The sequence below is a fragment of the Pseudorca crassidens genome, chromosome 5 (assembly GCF_039906515.1).
Source record: "Pseudorca crassidens isolate mPseCra1 chromosome 5, mPseCra1.hap1, whole genome shotgun sequence".
NCBI lineage: Eukaryota > Metazoa > Chordata > Mammalia > Artiodactyla > Delphinidae > Pseudorca > Pseudorca crassidens.
Window position 1 is genome coordinate 106,933,101 of NC_090300.1, and position 24,717 is coordinate 106,957,817.

At 33.8% G+C, this 24,717-nt stretch overlaps 1 protein-coding gene across 4 annotated transcripts in view; it reads right to left on the bottom strand.

The window, feature by feature from the left end:
• Positions 1 to 272: 272 nt before the first annotated feature.
• ARL13B (ADP ribosylation factor like GTPase 13B) overlaps positions 273 to 24,717 on the bottom strand; it is a 75,416-nt gene continuing 50,971 nt past the window's right edge. For 3 of the 4 annotated variants that reach the window (XM_067739172.1, XM_067739171.1, XM_067739169.1), the window contains 7 exons: positions 24,239 to 24,344; positions 22,590 to 22,792; positions 19,331 to 19,445; positions 15,938 to 16,163; positions 13,441 to 13,557; positions 12,403 to 12,471; positions 273 to 2,680 (listed from right to left, as the gene is read on the bottom strand). In XM_067739172.1, the coding sequence (XP_067595273.1) occupies positions 2,604 to 2,680; positions 12,403 to 12,471; positions 13,441 to 13,557; positions 15,938 to 16,163; positions 19,331 to 19,445; positions 22,590 to 22,792; positions 24,239 to 24,344 (913 nt within the window). In that variant the 3' untranslated portion in view covers positions 273 to 2,603. The remainder of the gene's footprint in view (positions 2,681 to 12,402; positions 12,472 to 13,440; positions 13,558 to 15,937; positions 16,164 to 19,330; positions 19,446 to 22,589; positions 22,793 to 24,238; positions 24,345 to 24,717) is intronic. The other variant, XM_067739170.1, reaches the window with a different exon arrangement.

Here is a 24,717-nt window from a genome sequence, read left to right on the forward strand (position 1 = left end):
GGTTAGTAGCTTTATCTTAACAAGAGACAGACATCAAGTCATCTAGAAACATAAGGTGATATGATGTATGTTTAACTGCCTTTGAAATGACAATGTTCTTTCCCATATATATAAAAATGCATGCAGAGAGAAAAGTTTTTCATGTAAAGTAACAAAAAATTTATCATTTTAATCTATCAATTTAAAATGTCAACAATCATATTTAAAAAAATGTTTTATTTCGTTACCAAAATGAAATCATTTAAGTTTCTCAAATGAAAAGCAAAACAGCATACTGATGAAATTATTTTTATTGTGTGAAAATGTCATAATTCATAATGATTAAGAATAAAAATGCAGCATATAACAAAATAGGCATTTACTTGTTAAAAGCCACCTGGATTTACAAAACTTTAAAAATATTTTTAGAATGCTTTAAGAATACAAATTAATTTTTGAGAGAGATATAAAACATTTATTCCATTTTATCATATATTTAATTTCAAAATCTTGAAAATGATTTTTATTTATTTTTATTAAATGGACTCAGTAATTATTGTACACTACAGTAATCACTGGTAGGAAACAAAAATTTTAAAGATTTATATCTATTCCCAAACTAGATGAATATTAAAAATGGCAAAAGTGTTAGTTTAGGTTTTAGAAAATGAATAAATGTAAATTTTACAAAATGGAACCAAAAAAGATATACAAACAAGTTTCTTCTCTAAAATCCAATTCAAAATTTACATTGTCTTCTTGTGTTGCTTTTCCTTACACTTCAGTCACGTATCAAATTTAGGTTGTTATGAATTTTGTATCTGAAATAGAACGCTTTTTCTATTCAGTGTGCTAAGTAGGTCCCATGTACAAAACTCCAAAAAACTGCATATGATGCTGACTACAGTAATAAGTGACCTGATTAATAAACGTGTTCAATGAGTTAAAAAATGTGAATAAAATGTGATGCTCTAAAGGAAAATTTTAAAAGTAAATAATCGTATTAAACTGTCTTAGACATACTTAATCATGTTATTGTCAGATACCAGTATAAGTCTGTTAACAGTACAAGTTGCCAAACTGACCAATTTTAACAAGGTGATTACTGTTTAGGGCAGGGGTCCCCAACCCCCGGGCTGCGGACCGATACCAGTCCTTGGCCTGTTAGGAACAGGCCACAGAGCAGGTGAGGGGCGGGCGAGCAAGCGAAGCTCCATCTACCGCTCCCCATCGCCCCCCATCACTCACATTACCTCCTGAACCATCCCCCCACCGTCCATGGAAAAATTGTCTTCCACAGACGGTGTGTGTGGGGGATGGTCCCTGGTGCCAAAAAGGTTGGGGACTGCTGGGTTAGAGTATTTTCACCTTGATGTAAATGGATGCTTTTAATTAAACATTTGAATCTATTATTCAAAATATATATCTAAAAGTTTGTCTAAATGCCAGATGAGGAAGAATCCTATAGATGCCGTTCTTCAGTGCAAGCGAAGTACTATTATTTTAAATTAAGTAATTATTTTGGAATTATTTCTTTATAAATGTAATTTAAACCAACATTTCATTCTTATTTCTTTAGTACCCAAGTATTTCCCGGTTATAAAATAAAGTCTCTGGACTACAGTAGCTTTTCTGGTCTTTTTGCCTTTAATTTCAAGGCAAAAGAGAATTAGAATAACCTAAAAGAGTCACTGAAGCTTCTGATAGAACAAGGGAGTGAGAAGAAGTACCCTGATCTCTGAAAAGATCTAATCTTTGAAAGAGGTGTTTATTGGAACTTTTAATAATATCTCAGAAAACAGTTTTATTAATTTAAAAAGCATTTAAGTCAAAAGGTATTGCAAGTGTCTCTCATTTATTGGGAACATCACCAAAGAAAACAAACAACAAAAATTCAATTAATTAATTAGTGCTTTCAAATAACATAATTTAGTAAAATAAAAATCTGAGAATCGATTTTAAAAAGATATCTTAAAATAAGGTAAAATTAGGATGTATATTTCAAGAACAGTACTATTATAAAACATACCTCAAACCATATAAATATATCCTGTTTGTATAGTTCATGTCTGTCATGTAAATCAACTCCATTTTCCAGACACAGTTTAAACAAAGCATCTATAGGAAAGTGCACAGTCAATATCTTAGTAATTAAAATTCTTAAACCAAAGTTTTAGAAAAATATAAAAAGTTAAAAATTTAGGTTATAAATTCCTAAGAATTCCCTTTCCATGCACATATATCTTACAAATGTTTAAGATACAGAAATAAAGACTATTAAACAAATAGTAAAGAAAGTGTACAGAGTCCATTGGCTCTTTTTCTGAACAGCTTTTCCTTCAGGAATATGCCCATGAGTGGGGATGTATAAATCAGAGTCAACACTTATTTTTGCTAACTTGGTCCAAATGCTTGTCCCATTTGCTGGTCATTTTGCTTCTTTTTTTTCTTTGAACCATGAAGACCATGGGTAAGTAATTATCAAAACAGTCAGGTCTTTGGCTCACTGATACTGCTACGGTTGTCTTGCCCCAGTCATAGATGTTCAGGGTTTTTCTCCTTTGAGAAAGAAGGTCCTCCAGCTCATCTTGCCGACCTTAACAGAGCGTGTCCATATGAGCTGGTTATGATATGACGTCGTGAGAATCACTGTTAGGTCTCTGTCGCACAGCCAGGGGAGGCAGTGGCTTCCCGTAGAAGTCTGTGCAAAGAAGGGGTACCAAAAATATACAAGTCTTATGGTAAATCAAGATTTCTGACACAATTCTTTAATTTCCACCTTTAAAAGAGTAAGACACTCTGACTTTACAGGTGAAGCAATGGTTGGGGAGGACAAGGGAAAGAAAAGGCAGAATCCAAAAAAACTTGAATAAATTCAAAACACAACCACTAGCGTAAATTCATAACTCTAGGTTATAAATTAATCTCTACTTGATTTAATAAAAAGCTGCACCTAATGTATATATTATTATTATTGTTTCCAATTAAGTGTTCACATTAGAACAAAGCAAACAACAAACATCTAAAATTTATGGAACCTATTGCCAAAGCCCTGATAAAATCAGTATTTGTACAATCCATATCCTTATCCAATGGCTATTACTTCTAGGAATTTGCAGAGAAAAATTCATTAATTATCTTAGTGTTCTGGTACATAGGAATCTTTTACAATGATGCTTCAATATAGTTCATTGATTTAGGGCATATTTGATACAGAAACAGTCTTAATTTGTACTTCATAATAAGTTCCTAGCCCTTAATTACCATAAATTTAGGTTTATCAATTTAATAGCATATGGAAACCTTCAGTAAGTATTTTCTGGCCTATTACCTTAAAAATTATTCTAGAAGCACAGGTGTTCAAGATTACTTGAAATAAATATATTAAAAATATATTCAGGGGCCCATTTCCAGTTCTGCATGGGCCGGAGTTTAGCTAAGCTACTCCATGGTATTGCTGCCTCAGCATCTATTTTGTCTGGCCAAGTGGCCTGTGGGGGCCTTAAATAGATACTAGCACCTCATGCAAGAACATGCTCTAGAAAACAGCCTGCAGAATCACAGGTAAATGCTAAGTTCCTGATATGACTTCCCCAATGGCCTTCGTGATCAACTGTCTCCCTCACCTTCCCTTAGATAATACCCCAGAGGAACTTACCAAAACTCCGCTGTTTTGGTTTAAACTGACCAATCTGGCCTTAGCCTGGGAACCCCAAAGCACTCCATCCACAGACCCTAATAAAGGCATGTGGCCCAGGTACTGCAGTTCTCTCTGCCTACAGCTTGCCTTGACCTCCCACTTCGCACTGTGGAACCCTTGAAGCATGTCATGTACTTCCTTCAGGACCTGTGAGTAATTTCTCTATTTCAATTTCTCTTCTGGTCTTTTTGAACTGAGGCCAGGGGCTCTACTTAACAAACATTAATTTAGCAAAGTCCTAACAGCATTTAAGAAGCTTAGAAGTCACTCCATACTAACAAGAAGTAAACAGCTGAACAGACTAAAAAATCACCAGTTCTTCTGGGATCCTTAAGAGAGGGGAGGTCACAAAACAAACCACTGCCCTCAGTATTGGAGAGACAGGCAAACACAGGAAGTCTCAGTTTACCAGGCCAGACATTCATGAATGGAAAGTGCTGAGGGAACCAGTGCCCAGGTAGGAAAACCTGAAATGTGATTGACAAAATGCTGGATGCTCAGTGTGGACCAGCCTGAGAGTTAAAAACTCCAGGGAAATTAAGTCATAAGGGGGACCCCCTCCCCGATATTGTGAGATTCAGCTCCAGGAGACTGAACAAATTCCCACAGTAAATACTGGAGAAAAATCCCCTCCTGCTCACAGCAGAGCAGGGGAAAAGGAACCATTATTAAATACCTTGGAGTATTTTGTTCTTAACAAGGCCCACACTCAGAGGAAACTAGTTAACCAGAGTCTAACCTGCTGGGGTATTATCAGAACCTAACCCACCTGGGGAAGAGCAATAACCAATTCCAGCTGGCCCTAGCCATTCTGCACCACTTAATGGGGGAGAAAAAAAAATTGAGAAACTCTTAAGAAGTTAACAGTCCAGAGGCACAGGCTCACTAAAAGACTTGAGACCTAATCACAGGAACATAGAATGCTTCCCCTGCCACCACACAGCACCATGGCATTACTAAAGGCCTATTTACAGTAGTTCCTTTTACCAAGTACATCATGCTGGACTATCAAGAAAAAAGTCCAGAAGGCAAAAACACAATTTGAAGAGACAGAGCAAGCGTCAAAACAAGATATGGCACTGATACTGGAATTATCAGGCCCGGTATTTAAAACAACTATGACTAATCAGCTAAGGGCTTTCATGGATGAAGTAGACAGCATGCAAGAACAGATGGGAAATGTAAGCAGAGAGATGGAAGTCCTAAGAACCAGAAAGAAATGCTTTTGGGAAAAGAGAAAAAAACACTGTAACAGAAGTGAAGAATGCGTTTGATGGGTTTATTAGTAAACTGAACATGGCTGGGAAAAGAGATATATATCAATAGAATCCTTGAAAACTAAAAAGCAAAAAGAACTGAAAAGAAAAAAAGAGAACATCCGAGAACTGTTCAAGCACCAAAGGTCTAACATACATGTAATGGGAATACCAGAAGGAGAAGAGAGAAAGGAGCAGAAGCAACAGCTGAAGCAATAATGACTGAGAATTTCCTCAAAGTAATGTCAAACACCAAACACCAGATTTAAGAAACTTAGAGAACATTGTGCAGGATAAATGTCCCCAAAACTACATCTAGGTGTATCATTTTCACATTACAGAAAATCAAGGAAAAAAAAAATCCTGAAAGAAGCCAGGGGGGAAAAACCACTTTTCCAGTAGGTGGACAAAGGTAAGAATTACATTCAACTTCTCCCCAGAAACCATGCAAGCAAGAAGAAAGTAGAGTGAAATTTTTTAAGTATTTAGAGAAAAAAGAACTGCCACCAACCTAGAATTCTATACCCTGCAAAATTATTCCTCAAAAGTAAAAGAGAAATAAAAACTTTCTCAGAAAAACAAAAACTGAAGGAATCTGTTCCCATTAGACCTGCCTTGCAAGAGATGTTAAAAGTTCTTCAGACAGAAGGAAAATAATAAACATCAGAAACTCAGATTTACATAAAGAAAGAAAAAGTATCAAAGAAGAAATATGTAAAGGTAAAATGAAAACTTATTTTTCATATTCTTAATTGATCCAACAGATAACAGTTTGTTCAAAATATTAATAGCAACAATGTATCTGATTATATATACTTATATGCATATCTTATGTACATATATGCTTATATATAAATGCTTATGTATGCTTATATATGCTTATATATATGCTTATATATAAATCAATGGATGATAGCAATGAAACAAGGGACAGGAGGAAAGAATTAGGATTCTTTGGTTATTACAGGTATTCACACTACCCATTAAGTTGTATAGTATTATTTGAAAGTGGACTTGGATTCGTTGTGAATGTATATTGCAAACTCTAGGGCTGCCACTAAAAAAAAGGCCATGACAAAGGAGGCAAGAATATACAATGGAGAAAAGACAGCCTCTTCAATATATGGTACTGGGAAAACTGGAGAGTTACACGCAAAATAATCAAACTGGATTACCTTCTCACACCATATACAAAAATAAATTTTAAATGACTAAAGACTTAAATGTAAAATGTGAAACCATAAAAATCCTAGAAGAAAACATAGGCAGTGCACTCTATGACATCAGTCTTAACGATATTTTTTGGATATGTCTCCTCAGTCAAGGGAAACAAAAGCAAAAATAAACAAATGGGACTACATCAAACTAAAAAGCTTTTGCATAGCAAGGAAATTATGAACAAAACGAAAGCCTACTGAATGGGAGAAGATATTTGCAAATGATATATCCAATAAGGGGTTAACATCTGAATATACAAAGAATTCATGCAACTCAACATCAAAAAAACAAACAATCCAATTAAAAAATGGGCTAGAGGACCTAAATAGACATTATTCCAAAGAAAACAGACAGATGGCCAACAGACATGTGAATAGTTGCTCAACATCACTATCATCAGGGAAATGCAAATTAAAACCACAATGAGATATCACCTCACACTTGTCAGAATGGCTATCATCAAAAACAACACAAATAACAAATGTTGGTGAAGATGTGGAGAAAAGGGAACCTCATGCACTGTTGGTGGGAAAGTAAACAGCACAGCAGCCACTATGAAAAACAGTATGGAAGTTCCTCAAAAAATTAGAAATAGAACTACCATACAGTCCAGCAATTCCACTTCTGGGTATTTTTCCAAAAAAAACAAAAACACTAATTCAAAAAGATATGTGCACCCCCCTTATTCATTACAGCATTATTCACAATAGCCAAGATATGAAACAACCTTAAGTGCCCATCAGTAGACGAATGGATAAAGAAGATGTGATACACATATAAACACACGCACACACACACACACACACACACACACACACACACTCACTGGAATATCACTCAGCCAGAAAAAAAAAAAAGGATACCTTACCATTTTGACAACATGGATAGACCTAGAGAGTATTATGCTAAATGAAACAAGTCAGACAAATACTGTATGATATCACTGGCATGTGGAATCTAAAAAAAAAAACAAATGAACAAACATAAAACAGAAACAGTCATAGATACAGAGAACAAACAGATAGCTGCTGGACAGGGGAGGTGGGTAGCAAGGGCAGTAGGGTTGTTGGGGGAATGAGTGAAATAGGTGAGGGAAATTAAGAGGTACAAATTTCCAGTTACAAAATAAATGAGTCACAGGGATGAAATGTACAGAGTGGGGAATATAGTCAATAATAATGTAGTATCTTTGTATGGTGACGAAGGTGGTCAAAAGGTACAAACTTCCAGTTATAAAATAAGTAAGTACTAGGGATGTAATGTAAAGCATGATTAATTAATTAACACTGCTGTATGTTATATATGAAAGTTGTTAAGAGAATAAATCCTAACAGTTCTCATCACAAGGAAAAAGTTTCTTTTTCTTTTGTTTTTATCTGTATGAGATGATGGATGTTCACTAAGTTTATTGTGATAATCATTTTATGATGTATGTAAGTCAAGTCATTATGCTGTATACTTTAAACTTATATAGTGCTTTAAATCAATTATATCTCAATAAAACTGGAAGGAAAAAATAAAAAATAAATTAAATAATGAATCTGAATAAATTTCAATGTAAGAAAGAGAAACAGAAAATTACCATTAGGCAAATACCATAGTAATAATTATTGCAGACACAGTCCAATGTTGGAGGCTAAAACTAGTAGGCTAAAGTTTGTGGAGAACAGAATATTTGCATAATCTCAAAGAATCACTTCTAAAATATTTACTAATTACAAAGAGGGAAAACAGTAACATTTTACAATGTGGCAAATACCACCTTATCCAAATGATCAAGGTTAACACCACCAGTAATGAGACATACCACCATCATGTACCCCCTATTTCAAACATTTTGAACATCAGTTTGGTTAAACAGTCAGATTTGCTCTTGTGTCATCAGTTTGGTTAAACAGTCAGATTTGCCTTGTGTCATCAGTTTGCAGCCTCTACCAGAGTGTACCATAGACAATACTTGATTTGCCACAGCTATATCATTACTTAACAAAAAAAAAATTTTTAAATAATAAACTGTATACTCTTGCCTCTTTAAAAAAATTAGGAGAAAATGATTGTTCAAGCAACTATAAATTTAAAGCAACTACTAAGCTGCAATGATGCTCTAACAAATCTTAATGTAATAGTATAATATAATGAATTCAAAGTATGGATTTCAAAGCTGGACAGACCTAAGTTCAAATCCTGATTTTGCCACTTATAGCTATGTGACCTTGGGGTATAAGTTCCTTACACAAAAAATTGCCCATCTTACAAGGCTATTAGAAGAATTAAAATGAGATAATGTACCTAAAGTGCTTAGCAATATGCCAGTCACATAGTATATACAGTTATTACTATTGCTATAATTAAAATTATAACAGAGACAATTATTTGATAAATTTAAAGTATGCCTTTTCTAATTTCTTGATTTCAAAATTAATGAGAATTATAACACATAACAGAACTCAAGATTAAACCAGAATGAATACCGTTTCTATTATGTTTTACTTCTGGAATTTAAAAGTACCCTACTAAAAAGATAAATCACATACACATGGCAAGAAGTATCTTTTTCCCTCCCAAGAAATTATTTTTTTTTGCAGTTGATTCTGTATTATTTCAGAATAATTCTGTATTTAATTTAATTCTGTATTTGATTTAATTTAATCATCACAAAGAAAAAGTTTCTTTTGATTAAATGTGATTCTGTATTTAACCGCCAGAATTAAACCATTCTACACAAAATAGGTTTCTTATTGCCTTAAATGTAGGGGATATAAGTTGATCATAGTGCCCGACTGATATGACCAAATTAATTGACACCCATTTTTATAAAGGGCTTCAAACTTTTTAACATACAAAATTTAATCTTGATTCATATTTTAAGATTTGAAAATATTCTTTAGTTTTGCACTTGGTATTTTTGGCTAACAGAATCTTGGATTTATTTCTCATAACGTATAACACGTAACATGTTGATAAAGTACCGATTGAGAGTATTTACAAAGTGAAGAATGCATCTGTCTTACCTGTTACACAGAGTGAAGTTTACAGAAAATAAAAGAAATTAGAAAAGTAATAAAATTAAATTGCCATCAAGGTAAATGTCTCTAATCAAAGAACAAATAAGAATCTGCCTTAATTCCTAATTTGACTACAACAAATTGTTTTTCATCTCAGTAAATTTTAAATGCCAAACCCAAATGTAGTTAACTTTTAATTATTTACCCTTGTTTGTCATGTATCTGTTGTCTACTTGCCATCAACCACATTCAAATAAATGTGTACAAAGTTAGGGAAGAGAAGAGAATGAGATTATAAAATTGGCAACTATCAGCATCTCAGATGAAAATCTCGTGATAAACACTAAAAACTAATTTAAGCTTTTTAATTAAAAATTTAAATTTATTATACCTACTTTCTTCTCCATTAATGAAAGCAGAGTTGATTGTACATCTTTTTTTACCTAGATAAGGTATACTTTGCCTTAAAATTTATGAGAAAAAATAATACAGATATTTAAAAACTTGTGAAGTTAGGATGTCTAATTCTTTGCTCTGAAAAGTTAAGTTTATTGATACATACTTAAAATTAACTGATATATTAGAAAAATGGTGGTCTTAAACTTAACTAACTGATTATAATTCTTTCCCAGGAGTTCTAATTTAAAAATAAATACAGGAAAGCAAAGAAAAACAAAGCAAAAACAAAAAACAACCTTTTTAGCCCATTTTCAACCTCTTTTTCACTTGCTTCTAACTATAATGTTCCCCCTAGATGCTACCATTAGTTCTTTTCTCCTTATTCTACATACTTTCCCTCAGAAACAGGAAACTATCATTCTTTCAACTGCATTCATTCAGTAACCAATTACAGAACATCTATTACAGAACAAAGCATTCCTATTGTGCGATGACAACTGAAAAAACAAACTACCTACATACCCTCCCACCCACCTGTGTCCCTTTTCTCCAGAGCTCCAAAATCTTATTTGTACTGGCTTATAGAAATTTCCAAATAGATAAGCCTACAGACACCTCCAGAGAAAGTTTCCTTCCTCCTCATGTATTTTCAGTCTCAGAAATAGCACCAACCTTCTAGCTCCTTGAGCCAAATAATTTCCTGTTCCTCTCTCCTTTTATCCCATACATCCATTCATTATATAGTACTTATAACTGTTCATATATTCCTTGCATACATTTTTATTCTCAATTCCAATTCCTATCTTCACTTCTCACTCTGACTACTGCAACAGCTTCTAACTGGGATCCTCACTTCAGGTGTGACCACAATCTAGTCTATACTTTACATTGTGACAAAAATTATTATCCTAAACAATAAACCTTGTAATACTATTTCTCTGCTAAAAATGTATAGTGTCTCCTGTAAAATTATAGTGAGTCCAGACATCTTAACATACATGTGAGGCCCTAAACAATCTGGCTATAAGCCATAATTCAAAGATCAGCACTCTCTATAACTTTAAACTTCCTCTTTCTTATCCATTCTACCCACATGAACCTAACTAAGCTCTAGTCACAAGTAACTTCATACTATTTTCCAAATAAGCGATGTCTTTTCCCACCTCTCCACCTCTGAATAGTCTGTTCCTTCTACTTACTGACTCTTCTCATTCTTCAAAGAGCCAGTCCTAATACCACTTTCACTGTCTAGCAGTTTGTGCACAGTACTCCAATTATACACCATAGAACCTTTTACCATATATTGTGAATTGTCACATATACTATAGTAAGCTGGAGTATTATCTTTTCTGTTAGACTAGGATCCCCAGAAAAGTAGAATTTACGTCTTATTCATCTTGGCAACACCAATGTTTCAGGTGGTGTCAGATACAAAACAGTTGTTTGTTGGATGCCCAATTCAGTAAGAAAAAATAGTACCTGTTATATGAGAAATTAATTTTTCTCTATATACGTGTATTTATGTATATTCACTGTGTTGTTAGAAACAATTAGGTAATGCTAATATATCTGTGTATAAACACATGCACACATGTATTTATACACACATATATTAGCATTATCTAATTGTTTCTAACAACACAGTGAATATTTAAACTGATAATGCAGTCTAGCATACACAATTTCAGAGGGTAATAAAACAGGAATTAACCTATTATAGTCAATAAAAACATCATGATGTAAAGTCAGCAACCAAAAAGACATGTGATTTCACTGTAATTTTGATATGGTCTAAGGACAAACTTTCTGTCTTTAGAATTGAAAAAAACCTTTTAATTTTCACTAATGATTATGAAGAAATATTTCATTATTGACACAGTATTCAGAAAAAGAAAGCAACCAGCACATTTAAATTTATATACTTTTTGAATAAAATATTTTATACAGTTCAATATAATTTCAAATTATATATAAGGCTTTTCTAAAGATTAAACTTCTGATTTTTTTTTCCCTAGTAAATGGGTCTTCTTAGGAAACCAAGTTCTAGATCAGGTAAACAAAGCTATCAGAAAGGAAATGAAATGTTCTTGATAAAGAAGTTTATTGAGTTACTATATATATATATAAAATTATCCTTCTGCATTTTAGAAATATTTTATTAAAAGAATCTGGGCTGATGGTCTGAAATCAGAACTTCTGCCTATTGTATAAGGCAGTTCTCTACTTCCAACTGTCCTTTCTCTAGTTTTCCAGGTGAAGTTCTTATGCCCTATACTGGCTGTACTAAACCTTGTGTTAATTTCATCCAAAAAAAAGTGTTTTCTTTAGTCAATGAAGCCTTTAGTAACTTTCTATTTAGCTGAACTTTATTTGGCTTACTGATTTGGTCTCTGATCTTACAAACTGTGTTACTCTTTACTTCATTGTAATATACAGCAGCTGAGTATCATTAGAAGCAGAGAAAGAACAATTATGCGACATTAGCATTGAGTATATTGAGCATATATAGGACAATGAAGTTTTTAACACTATAAATGTACTGTCTCATATTTAAGATATTTAAAACTCTTTCCCTTTCACAACTATTTACATTAATATATAATGGATAAACACAAGCTCTGACGGTCTTTACCTCTGTATTCTAAGATAAAGGTCAAATCAAATTATATAGAGGCAAAGGGCACTTAAGAATAAAAAAATAAATAAATGAAAAAAAGTGTAGTATAATGAAAAAGGATGGTTGTGGATTTGAAAGGCTTCCAAAAGTAAAAGTTTGTTGAAGTAATGAGGTAAAGAAAAGTGAATGTGATACGTAGAGCTTTGAAAACTGATCCTTTTGCATTACCATTATGACGTGTTTCACCAAGAGGCTCAAGTTTTGGAAGTCTAGTGACTTTGGGGGTTCCCCAGCCAACTAAAGAAAAAGAAAAACATTTAAAAACACTGTTAAACAATATCTCTTTAGGTCTGTTGAGAGGATCCCTTTCTTGACAGGAATGTATATAACTTCAATATCAATTCATATATACTGAATGATGCAGTACTGAATAACCATAAACCCATTTTAAATGGCTTCTATTTAAAAATGTAATTATAGGTTGGTAATATCTGCTTAAAATTTTTATTTACCTTTCATTAAAAATATAAACATCCTCACTACCATCATAAATAACCTTAGGCTACTATTCTAACCCCCAACAGAGACTAAAAGAAATGTACACTTATTAAATGGAATACTAGAAATGAGTCTTAAAATAATTCTCAAAGGAAAATGTTACCATCTAAAGCCTTCTAGCAGGGCTAAAAGGAAATTATAAATATATACGTTTGATATTTATTGAGTATGTGAGGTACTATGCCCAGTGCTAAAAAATTACGATTATTGTGCAGTTAGTATGTCCCAGTGCTTTATATGCAGTATTCCACTTAATCCTCATAACAGCTTAGAAGGTCAGCATGAATGTTGGAAATATAATGGAAACACTCACACATCTTGGTTTCAAATGTTAACTTTCAGGATGAAAGATCTAATTTTTTAAAAGCTCATGTTAGCCATCCATTCCTTAAACTTAAATTCCTTTTAGCAATCTGGGTACTGATATTTCAAATAGGACTTGAATCCATTATAAGAAGTGCTTAGGTAAAGTTTTCTTATTAATTTTTACTTATTTTTTTACTTTCATAAAACATTTTTTCTGAATAAAAAAAGCAACAGATATTTACGTTGATAAATTCTGAACAAAGTAGATGGAGCAAAAAATTCTACCTTTTTCACAATTCACAAGATAATAAATATACTGAATAAAAACTGCATAATTTCTTTCTTTTTCTTCAATGTTTAAAGCAGTATTTCTAAATTCAGTATCAACATCAATTAACTCACCAGGAGGAGGAGGTGGGGGTGGTGTTGGACTCTTAGGAACAGAGTCATCTGTATTAACAGGTTCTACACGGTGGCTCCTTTTCATTCTTAGCTTCTTAGTTTTCTTTTTACTGTTATCTGTAAGAATATAAACATGAAACTTTATGCCTCTGTGAAGAAGTTACTTCTATAATAAAAACTAAAGAACAGAATTAGAATATTGATATTATTATTACCATAGGAATATATCTTCAATTCAACTTAAAAATTGTTACCAATAATGAACTGTGAACTTGCCTTTACTAAGAATAAATTTTTAAGTGATGGTTTATTGGATGAATGATTGATGAATATGACACAAATGGCAAAAAGCCATATTTTAAGTTCTATGAAAGGTGATTTGGAATACAAAAAAAGTCGGTATTTCCAAAAGTAATATTTTTTTCCCCAAATATCATACTAAGTAAATGGAATTATCTAGCTGCAGGGATTTCCATGAAACTCAGAATGACCTGGAGAAAAAGGAGAGGAATTGGTTTGTCTCAATAGGATATACAGAATGATTCTAGGTATAAGTCCAAAAATAATCCTTTGAAATGTGAAAAAACACCCCAATCAAATCTAAACACATTATCCATGAAAATAACCCCCAAATAAGATACGCCCAATATAAATATATGTAACCAAAACTCACATTGTTAGATGTTACAGAATTGAATTTGTAATCTTTCTAAAAATAACTATTTACAGATTCTCACTTAAGCACATATGAACATTTTAAGTGCATCTGTGTTGTTAACATGTAAACTTTAACAACGTGAACCAGGAAGGCACAGTAGTTAAATAACCAAACATCACAGTCACTGAAATATTTTCACTGACAATCCCAAATTGCTAAATTTATATATATAATACATTTTCTAAAATGGAAATTATCTGTTACACAACAAGCAGCCAACATCTATGAAACCTATAAAGCAATGAGAAATACAAATATATTTAGAAACATTATTTTTCTAAGTAAATTAGTATCACTTGAGACATTTTACTCTAGATAGAAATGGAGACATCTTTTTACAATTAAAGCTGTAAGCTTTACAGCTGGGAGAAAGGAAAGAGAACCTCCAGAACCATATGGTACTTTCGGATGGGCAGTAGAACAGGGTCATGGACAAGCATAGGATACGAAGCAGAGGACTTGAAGTTGAGGGAAGTGTGTCTCAGTACAGCCACAGATGAGACATATGATCTTAAATTACTCAACCTCTCCAAGGCCCTGGTTTCCTATTCTGTATAATGAGAATAATATACCCGAGAACTGCTATGGTAAATAGCATAGTGCTGTGTTAAATAATATTTTCAAATCATCTACCAAATCATTTTGTTCTTTAACAACATATTAGTGTTTGAAAGAGTTCTTCCAATATATTGAGAGGCCACTTTAAGTCTACTTTTTGTTTTACACTGTTGATAGAGCGATATGGGTACAAATGTGGCTACCCTAACTTCCCAAATTACAAAACTATAACTTTCAAATCTAATTATTTCTATATAGCAAAATATCCATTGAGCTAATCTGCAGCTCAGGGACTGAGATCTTATTTTCATAAACTCTTTGATACTGTACAAAAATTCTTATATACCATGGAACCATATTGCTAACTAGGAATGGCAAGGAAGCAATGATTATTGGGTATTTCCCATGTGTCAGGCCCTGTGCTAGGAACACCATAGAGTTACTTTTATTATAAGTAAACCTAAAAGCCTGGTGAAAAAAAAGATGACAACCCCATTTTAGAGAGGAGACGAAGACTGAAGAACACTATATAACGTAACATATATCTAGTAGGTGAGAAAGTCTGGATGCTACCCCAGGATGTCTTGAGTCCAAAGGCAGAGGCTCTCTCTATGATACCAAAAGATGTGAACTTTCTGTTAAATTACATAACCACTTAGAAAAAGTAAAATAATTATGAATTGAAGATGTTGTATAATATTAAAATAAGAGTAATATGGCTATTTGATAAAACTTTCAAAATGTTCAATTGATTATGTCTGCATCCTATAGAAATAACAAGCAAATAAAGGAAATGATGCTGATCATAACATTATGAGGATTAAGAAAAACAAAACAAACCTCCAAAAGCTTTAAAGGTTTTAAATATGTTCCAAAGATTCCTGGGGCTGTGCAATATTCCAAGTTTTTGAAAATGAATTCTCAGCTGAAATTCTTTTCAGTTACAAAGGACTAGATTTTAAGGCATCATGAATAAAAACATAAATTAGCAAACTGACTAATGATTACCTAGAATTCAAGAGAAAACCATGATAAATAACGCATTTGGAGATGAAAGATCTTGCAATACATTTTTTATGAAAATAATCATGACAAATGAAAGAGGTATTTTTAAGTTTTATATATATTATTTATGTTATATGTAATATATAAAACTTAAAAATAAATAAAATAAATATAAAAATAAATAAGTATATATATTTTTAATAACTAGATTATCACCTGATTCTGATGACTGCTGGTCTGTCTCATCTTCATTTTCCAACTGCTGTGTTAATGCCTCCTTATAATTTTCTACTATTCCGAACCCATTGTTTTTTTGGCTACTGTCACTGATCTGGCTCTGTGTCTCTATTTGCTCATGGTCCATTTTATGTTTCAGGGGACAGCCATCACTGTCTTCCTCCACATTTTGCCTCTTTTTCTCTCTTTCAAGTTTTTTTTCATTCTGACAAAAATGAAATATATCATTTTTAATATAATAGTCATATCTAAGATAGTATTAAGGGAGAAATCAAATTATCCAAGAGCATTCTGTAACTTCCAGGCAATGTGATATTTCTATTAAAAAATTATTTGTTGAGTCTATCATTAAAGCATGCTAATTGTCAAACATTCAGAAAACAGAGATAGTATAAGGAAAGAAAACAAATATTACCAGTAATTTCACAATCTAGAGATGACCACTGTTTGACGTATAGTCACAAAGAGGTGCTTTTCTTTGCCTACCCCACACATGTACAGACATGCACCATCCACAAACATACATAAATGTGATTGACTGTCTATATATACATATTTATGTATATTTTTAAACAAAAAAGAATTGAAATTTTAATTTAAGAATATACATTTCTTTCTTTGTCAATGAACCTATAAAGTGCTTAGAATATTGCATGACACATAATAAAGTGTTAGCTATGAAAATATTATATAATGCTATATGTGTAAGCCATTACTACTTTCATCAATTATGCAATCGTTTTGAATGGTTCTATCATCTTATTTTACCAATACCCAATCAATGGACAAAGAAGTGATTTTCAACCTTTCACTATTATAAGAAATATAATCATTGAATTACTTCTTTAGAATAAATTCCTAACAGTCAAGCTGTTGGATCAATGAGTAAGCACATTTTTAAATGTGCCATACTACAAACTTTCCTTCAGAAAAACTAAAGTAAAATTACACCACAGGCAAGGGGTTGAGAGAGTGTATTTTCCCATATCTTTTTTTTTTTTTTTTGGCCTCGCCACTCGGCACGTGGGATTTTAATTCCCCAACCAGGGATCGAACCCACACCCCCTACAGTGGAACCACAGAGTTTTAACCACTGGACTGCCAGGGAAGTGCTCCCCATGACATCTTTTTTAATGCTTTTTTAATCATTATCAATCTTTTACATCTCTGCCAAACTAATAAATATTTTTTACCTCAGTGTTGATTTATCATTGAATATTTTTATTATCAATACAACTGAAGATAAGTTATTAAATATGCTTATTGCCATTTTAATTTTTTCTTTAAAGAACTACCCATGATAACCCAATGCTCGTTTTTCTACTAGAGTTTCATTATTTACACAGTAATTTTTTAAGGGTTCTTTTTTTGTTGTTTCCTGGGTCTCAAATATTTTTCATTAGGATTAGCTTGGGGTTTTTTTTCTGTCTTTAACTCTGTAGAACATCTCTTTAAATACTGAATATAATACGATCTACCTATTTTTCACTTTATGATTTGTGGCCTCATTGTCCTGCTTTGAAAGTTTCAACCTCCTCCAAGTATATACCAATGTCTAACTGTATTATGTGAGTATTTTTAAGTCTTCTTTTTTTATACATTTAAGTCTTTTGAAATTTAATTTGGTATACAGTGTTCAATAATTTTACTTTTTTCCAAATGACTGTTCAGTTGTCCCAATATCCTTTTCTCCCAGATTTGAAATGCCACATTTATCTTACACTAAATGCTTATATATAATTTGGTTTGTTACTATTGTTTCATTGATGTGTTTATCTATTCTGGAACCAATATCTCACCATTTTTATTGTCTGTGATAAAATCAAAGGAATGAATGTAAGGTAATATTTTAAAGGAGAAGTTTTTTGGGGAAGAAAAGAAAATTTGCCTGGTGAAAAAGAGAGACTATGGATAATTTATTTCCATTTATTTCATTCCTTTACTGATGATCTTCTTAAAATTACTGTATTTTAAAAGCATAATAACTGTACTTTCCCCATGCCACTAATTAATTCAGGGACTTCAATATAAGATATTCTGTGCTGTATACCAGTATTGTTCATATCTTTATATCATGAAAAATACAATGTTGGTAGAAGTGCTAAGGCCTTCTAAGTAATTTACAACCATGGTACTATAAAATAATTGGTCATTATCTATAAGGTGAGCTTTATTACAAATATAGAGTAAATCAATGTTTCAAAGTAAAAAACCAAACTTGATTTTCTTTTCCTCTACCAATATTTTTAAAAGAATATAAAACTTGACAAACACAATATTTAATAGTATGGACACAAAACAATAGCTCAAGTTATTAAGACTGCTTTACTATACTTAGAAAAGCACACGCTTAAGGTAAATGCAATGGGGTTAATAAAAAGATTAAATACAGCTAACCTTCTAGTATCTAACTAACTTCAGACCAAATATCTCATATTACCAACTATTTGGCAAACACAAAGCAACACCAAAAACTCTACACTCATCTTCTTACCTGTGGAGCTGCCTCCCTCCTCAGCAGCAGCCCCAAGGAAGAAATAATCATCCACTTTTCCGGATGAGTACCTGTGTGGAAGGAGGCAGTGACAGGGAAGAGGAATAGAGAACATACAGGCGGGTCCAGCAAGCCACCTGCCACATTAAGCTCTGAGGGAACGGAGAGGAGATTTAGGAAGCTCTGTCACTGAGGAGGAATAGCTGCTGAAGGTGATTAAAGCAGGGCCAATGCAAACTCCAAACACCAGTAGCAAATGAAAACAAAGACACAGAGAGACAGACACGGGGACACGGACACACACACACACACACACACACACACACACACAAAACCCCATAACTTCTTCATGATTAAAATCTACACATTAATTTTGGTAAAACTTCTGACATTTAAAATTAAAATAAATAATATTCAGATATAAGAGAATTTATTATAGTCTCAAACATTAAGTATCCTAGGAAAATAACTAGAAAATCATTTATGTACTATAATGCACCATAAGCATCTAAATATTACTGTAAAGGGATAGTAATAGCAATACAGGGATAAAGATAATGTAAATATGAGTCAACATACTATTATCATATGAAATAAGTGACAAAAAAAATTTATCAGAACAGTAACTGTGATAGTTGCTACATTCAATCTTTATTTTCATTCTCAGTTAATTCTGAAGTCATCTTCCCTTTTTATACTAGATCAGAAGGTAAATTTGAAGAGGAAGAAAAAGCAGCAAACCTTTAACCCATCTCCCCCATTTAATTTCTTTTACAAATAATCAACCTCTGGTGAAATACTTCTAGCTCCCTGCCTCCTTTCTGAACTTCCAACTTTATAACTTAAGACATAAAAATTACATTTGCCACCATCCATACCTCAATGATTACAGATGTTATCGGCTGGAAAGGATTAACAATAATTGGTTCTGGGTCCAACTCAGCCAGACCACTGGTTCCATCGAGTTCAGCCTGCTCTCGCTCTCTTTGTTCTCTATTGTTTGAGGGAAAAAAATCGGAATTCCTTATGAGAAAATGCTGAACCATGTTTAAGAACATTTCCAATAGGTTTAAGGGTATTGAATTCAGTAATTTAAACATCTGGACATGGCTTTGAATTACTGAGAGATTTTCAGATATCTTTATGCAGGTAACAGGCCACTATCCCCATGTAAAGATTAATCATTTTAATTTTAAAAGAAAGAAATGCTGACAGGACTTCCCTGGTGGTGCAGTGGTTAATAATCTGCCTGCCAAGGTAGGGGACATGGGTTCGATCCCTGGTCCAGGAAGATCCCACATGCCACAGAACAACTATGCCCGTGTGCCACAACAACTGAGCCTGTGCTCTACAGCCGGCAAGCCACAACTACTGAGCCCGTGTGCCACAACTACTGAAGTCTGCGTGCCTAGAGCCTGCGCTCCACAACAAAGAGAAGCCATCGCAATGAGAAGCCCATGCACCACAACGAAGAGTAGACCCCGCTGGCTGCAACTCGAGAAAGCCTGCACGCAGCAATGAAGACCCAACGCAGCCAAAAAGAAAGAGAGAGAGAGAGAGAGAGAGAGAGAAATAAAAAAAAAAAAGAAATGCTGACAAAAATGACATTCCCTATGATTGAGTTCTTAACATCAGTGATGCATATTAATTATTTTTCTATGTAACAAGGGTTTATATTTATCAATTTATTAATTACCCTCCCAAACAAATGCTGTCCTCTTCACTGATGTTAACCAGATAAATAAGTCCTGTTGTTAACCTTCATCTTAAGAGCTGTGTCTAGTTATATATCATAAATGAACTAGATAACAACTGTTGCTTTGCATAAGTAGAAGAGGCTATAGAAATAAGCTGCCCTATATCACTTAGATTAAATAAGTTTTTCTATATTAGTTACTACTGAGAATTTCATTACTCTGTGATTTAAAGCTAATGTTGCCCCATAGATGAAGGTAATAAGTTACTAAAAGAAGCAGCTGAAGATAGGAACATAACCATTGTAGATCTGCAACTAGACTGTATAACAATAGTATATAGTAAAACAATGTCAATGTTCATTACTACAGCACTTATTAAGTTCTATGATGGAAAGATATATACTTTCATTCTGAACCTAGGAAGCCAAAATTTAGAGATCTGCAATTTACTACTTCTGTGACCTTGGATATCTATCTGGATACCTGAGCCTCTGCCTTCCCATAAATGTGGATAAAATACATAGTTCATAGGGTTATTTCAGGTAAAGTAATATATGTGAAAGCACTCTGTATATAAACATACTTACAGGACAATCATTATTTTTTTTTAATTTGTTTTTATTTTTGGCTGCGTTGGGTCTTTGTTGCTGTGTGCGGGCTTTCTCTGGTTGTGGTGAGCACGGGCCACTCTTCATTGCAGTGTGTGGGCTTCTCATTGCAGTGGCCCCTTTTTTGCTGAGCACGTGCTCTAGGCGTGCGGGCTTCAGTAGTTGTGGCACACAGGCTCAGCAGTTGTGGCTTGCGGGCTCTAGAGCGCAGGCTCAGTAGTTGTGGTGCATGGGCTTAGTTGCTCTGTGGCATGTGGGATCTTCCCGGGCCAGGGCTCGAACCCGTGTCCCCTGCATTGGCAGGCGGACTCTCAACCACTGCACCACTAGGGAAGTCCCAACAGTCATTAATGTTACTCATTTATTAGTAAGCAATTTCAGGTATCTGGTATTAATATACTATTTTCAGATACCAATAATAGCTTGTTTTACTGTTTTTTCAAAAATATCCAAACCAACAAAAAATCCAAACCTATTAGATTGTATTTAACAATAAAAAGGTTTTTTTTAATTATTCCTGTCTAAATTTAATTATGCAGTCTCTGTTCAACAGAAGACGACTCAGACCACAAGTGGCATGGCTAGGAGAAAGGAGGAAAGGGGAATGGGGTACCAGAAAAGCCTGCCATAACATGACTTGGAATATCTTTATGGAAAAAGTAAAAACTTGAAAAAAAATACTAATTAGATTTCTTTTACCCAGCTCAATTTTTTTTTCTTTTTGTTCTTCTAAGTAGAGAAAAAGCAAAGAAGCCTTTAGAAAAGTATGGCCATATATTTTATTTTTATAAATACACGGAAGGCATACTTGTATGAATGACTGGTTGTACTGAGCTTTATATCATGAAAATATACACTAGAATAGAAAATAAAGATTCTCATAGGAACTAAAACCTCATATTGTTATCAAGAGAGACTGAGATGACTGACCTACTCATGTTATTGAGCCCTTGAGGACAGAAGAGTTATCTCTCCAAATATTTTCCTTTAAGTCCTATCTCTGAATTAAATGAAAGATACCAGTAATCAGAGGATTTCCTTGACAGCATAAAGGAGCACCTCACCAAGGGCAGTTAGTGTGTTCTTGCCTACCAGGCTGCAACTGTTAAAGCAAATGGAAGGCCAATATTACTTAGGTAGATGGAAGACCACTTTGGATCTCACAGGAGCTCACTTAGAAATCTTTTTGTTTCTTCCCTCTCCTGCCATGTCAGTGGAGAAAGAAAGAGAAATCTTGGGATTAAGAACTAAATTCAACCTCTAATCAAATCTGAGTACTTTCTTCCAGCATTAACATTATTATAACTGATTCTGTGGTAGAATTTACATAAACATTTTTTTTTAATTTAGAGTTTGCTAAACTTATTTTTAAAATTTCCCTTTAGGCAACATATTTTTAAAATAATTTTAAAAGCATGTTTTAAAACCTGAGATAGTGTAATTTAGTCCACTTTCAGACAAAACAAGTGTTGAAGATCAGATTTTGCTTCAGCTGGCTGATCCACTCACTGCTTACCTTCTATCTTTGCTGAGACTAATGAAGGATTTCTCAGTCTACTGACATATTCTTTGCTATGGGAAACTGTCCTGTGCATCACAGAATGTTTAGCAGCATCCCTGGCCTCTTCCCACTAGATGCCAATTGTGCTATCAACCAAACTTAGAACCCTATCAACCAAACTTGTGCAGGTCTACAGAAATAAAAAATTTACCTAGTATCTTCCTTCATACAAAAAGAGGAACCTAAATAGACAAAACTAAAAAAATTATTAATAAAAGTGTGGTGTTTTTGATTTTTCATATGCACTGTGCTACAAAATTAATCTACTTACCTTTCTTCTCGTAATTTTCGTACTCTCTCAGCCCGCTCTCGGTTCTCTTGTTCCTCAAGAGCACGTTGTTCTGCTGTGTCTTTTTGGATGCGCTCATTTAAGGCATCAAAGTCTCTTGCAATGATATGTAGCAGCCAATAAAGGCCTTTTTTAATGGACTTGTCAATTTTCTTTCCATATCCCAAGACTGCTGAACAAGGTTCCTTAAAAACAGCAATTTGTTTGACTTAAAGATTAAAACTAAAAGATCTCTACAAAAATTTATTGACAAACCATTAAGATATAATTACTGGCGAATCAAAATTAATTAACCCATTAAATTAATGATATGAAGCACCTGCTTCAACTTACAAAACACACCTTTGAAATGATCACTACATTAGTATGTACGTAGGAGTGGAAATATTTTATGGATCATATCTGTAAGTTTTGAGAGCGATTATGACACAAAAAGTTGACAGTTAAATTTTAAACGAACTCACTGACAAAACTGAACTTACAGAAGAAAAATACTCTTACTTATTAAAAATCGCAGAAAGTTTTAATTTGTTATACCAGGGAATTTACGGCAGTACGCATCTTTTTTTATATATATATTTATTTATTTATTGCGGTACGCGGGCCTCTCACTGTTGTGGTCTCTCCCGTTGCGGAGCGCAGCCTCTGGACGCACAGGCTCAACGGCCATGGCTTACAGGCCCAGCCGCTCCGCGGCATGTGGAATCTTCCCGGACCGGGGCACGAACCCGTGTCCCCTGCATCGGCAGGCTGACTCTCAACCACTGCGCCACCCGGGAAGCCCTTTTTTTTTTTTTTTGCTGCACTGCACAGCTTGTGGAATCATAGTTCCCCAACCAGAGATCGAACCTGCACCCTTGGCAATGAAAGTGCGGAATCTTAACCACTGGACCGCCGGGGAGTTCCCAGTAACCATCTTTTACGATTGACAGCCTAACAATCATTTTCTGAAACCAGAATAAATGATTAAATCCTCAGTCCATCTTCTCAAGACTGTATGATAACTCTCCTGATATAATTTTTTAAAATTCATTATAAACTTCCCCTAAGTATAAATTTTGTATTTATACTTTTACCATTTTATAAAATTTATAGCATGACATGTTTGTATAGCTTACAGGTCCTGTCAGCAATGTCTTAAACAAAGAGCAAACCTAAAGTCTTTGAAATCATGAAAGATAGCTTATAGAAGTCAGTAACAACTAAATAGAAAACAAATATCACTGTAATAAATAATATCAAATGAACAGTGAGAACTGTTAAAAAAACAGTGAGAACAGGTTAAAAAATTTTTTTAAAAACACTAATAAAGGGCTTCCCTGGTGGCGCAGTGGTTGAGAGTCCGCCTGCTGATGCAGGGGACACGGGTTCGTGCCCCGGTCCGGGAAGATCCCACATGCCGCAGAGCGGCTGGGCCCATGAACCATGGCCGCTGAGCCTGCGCGTCCGGATCCTGTGCTCCGCAATGAGAGAGACCGCAACAGTGAGAGGCCCGCATATCGCAAAAAAAAAAAAAAAAAAAACCACTAATAAATTATTTTGTTAGCTACCTACCCCCTAATTGCTTATCACCTTTACAAAAACTAAGTTATACCAAACATAATTCATAGGGCAGAACCCCCAAAACTTACTATTTGACATAAGCACTTGTGCTCATTGACCAGTTTTTCCAGAGACAGGCATTCAATCACATCAGCTTCTCCTAAAGCCCCTTCCTTATCTTGTTTATTTGCCAACCTAGAGAGACATAAGTAGTTTTATAGCAAATATATAATCAGACAGCCACTTAAAAGATTGTTTTGACCATGTTCTTATTCCAAAGTTTTAACCCTACTCATTACAGAACATACTGGTTTTAGAGAGTAGTGTACAATTTATTTCATTTTTCCTTTTTATTGCCGCTAAAGTAAGTCTGTAAGAATTGGCCTATAAAAGGGAAATCAGGTAAAGAGAAGTGTCAAGAAAACAAGCAATAGGTCAACAGGCCAACAAAAAAAGTACAAATAGAAAAAGAAGTGGACTAGTTTCCACAGCACTCAGCCATCAATTCCAACTTTCACATTAATTATATCCTTCCCTTAAAATACACTGCATCATGATGTAAAGGCTC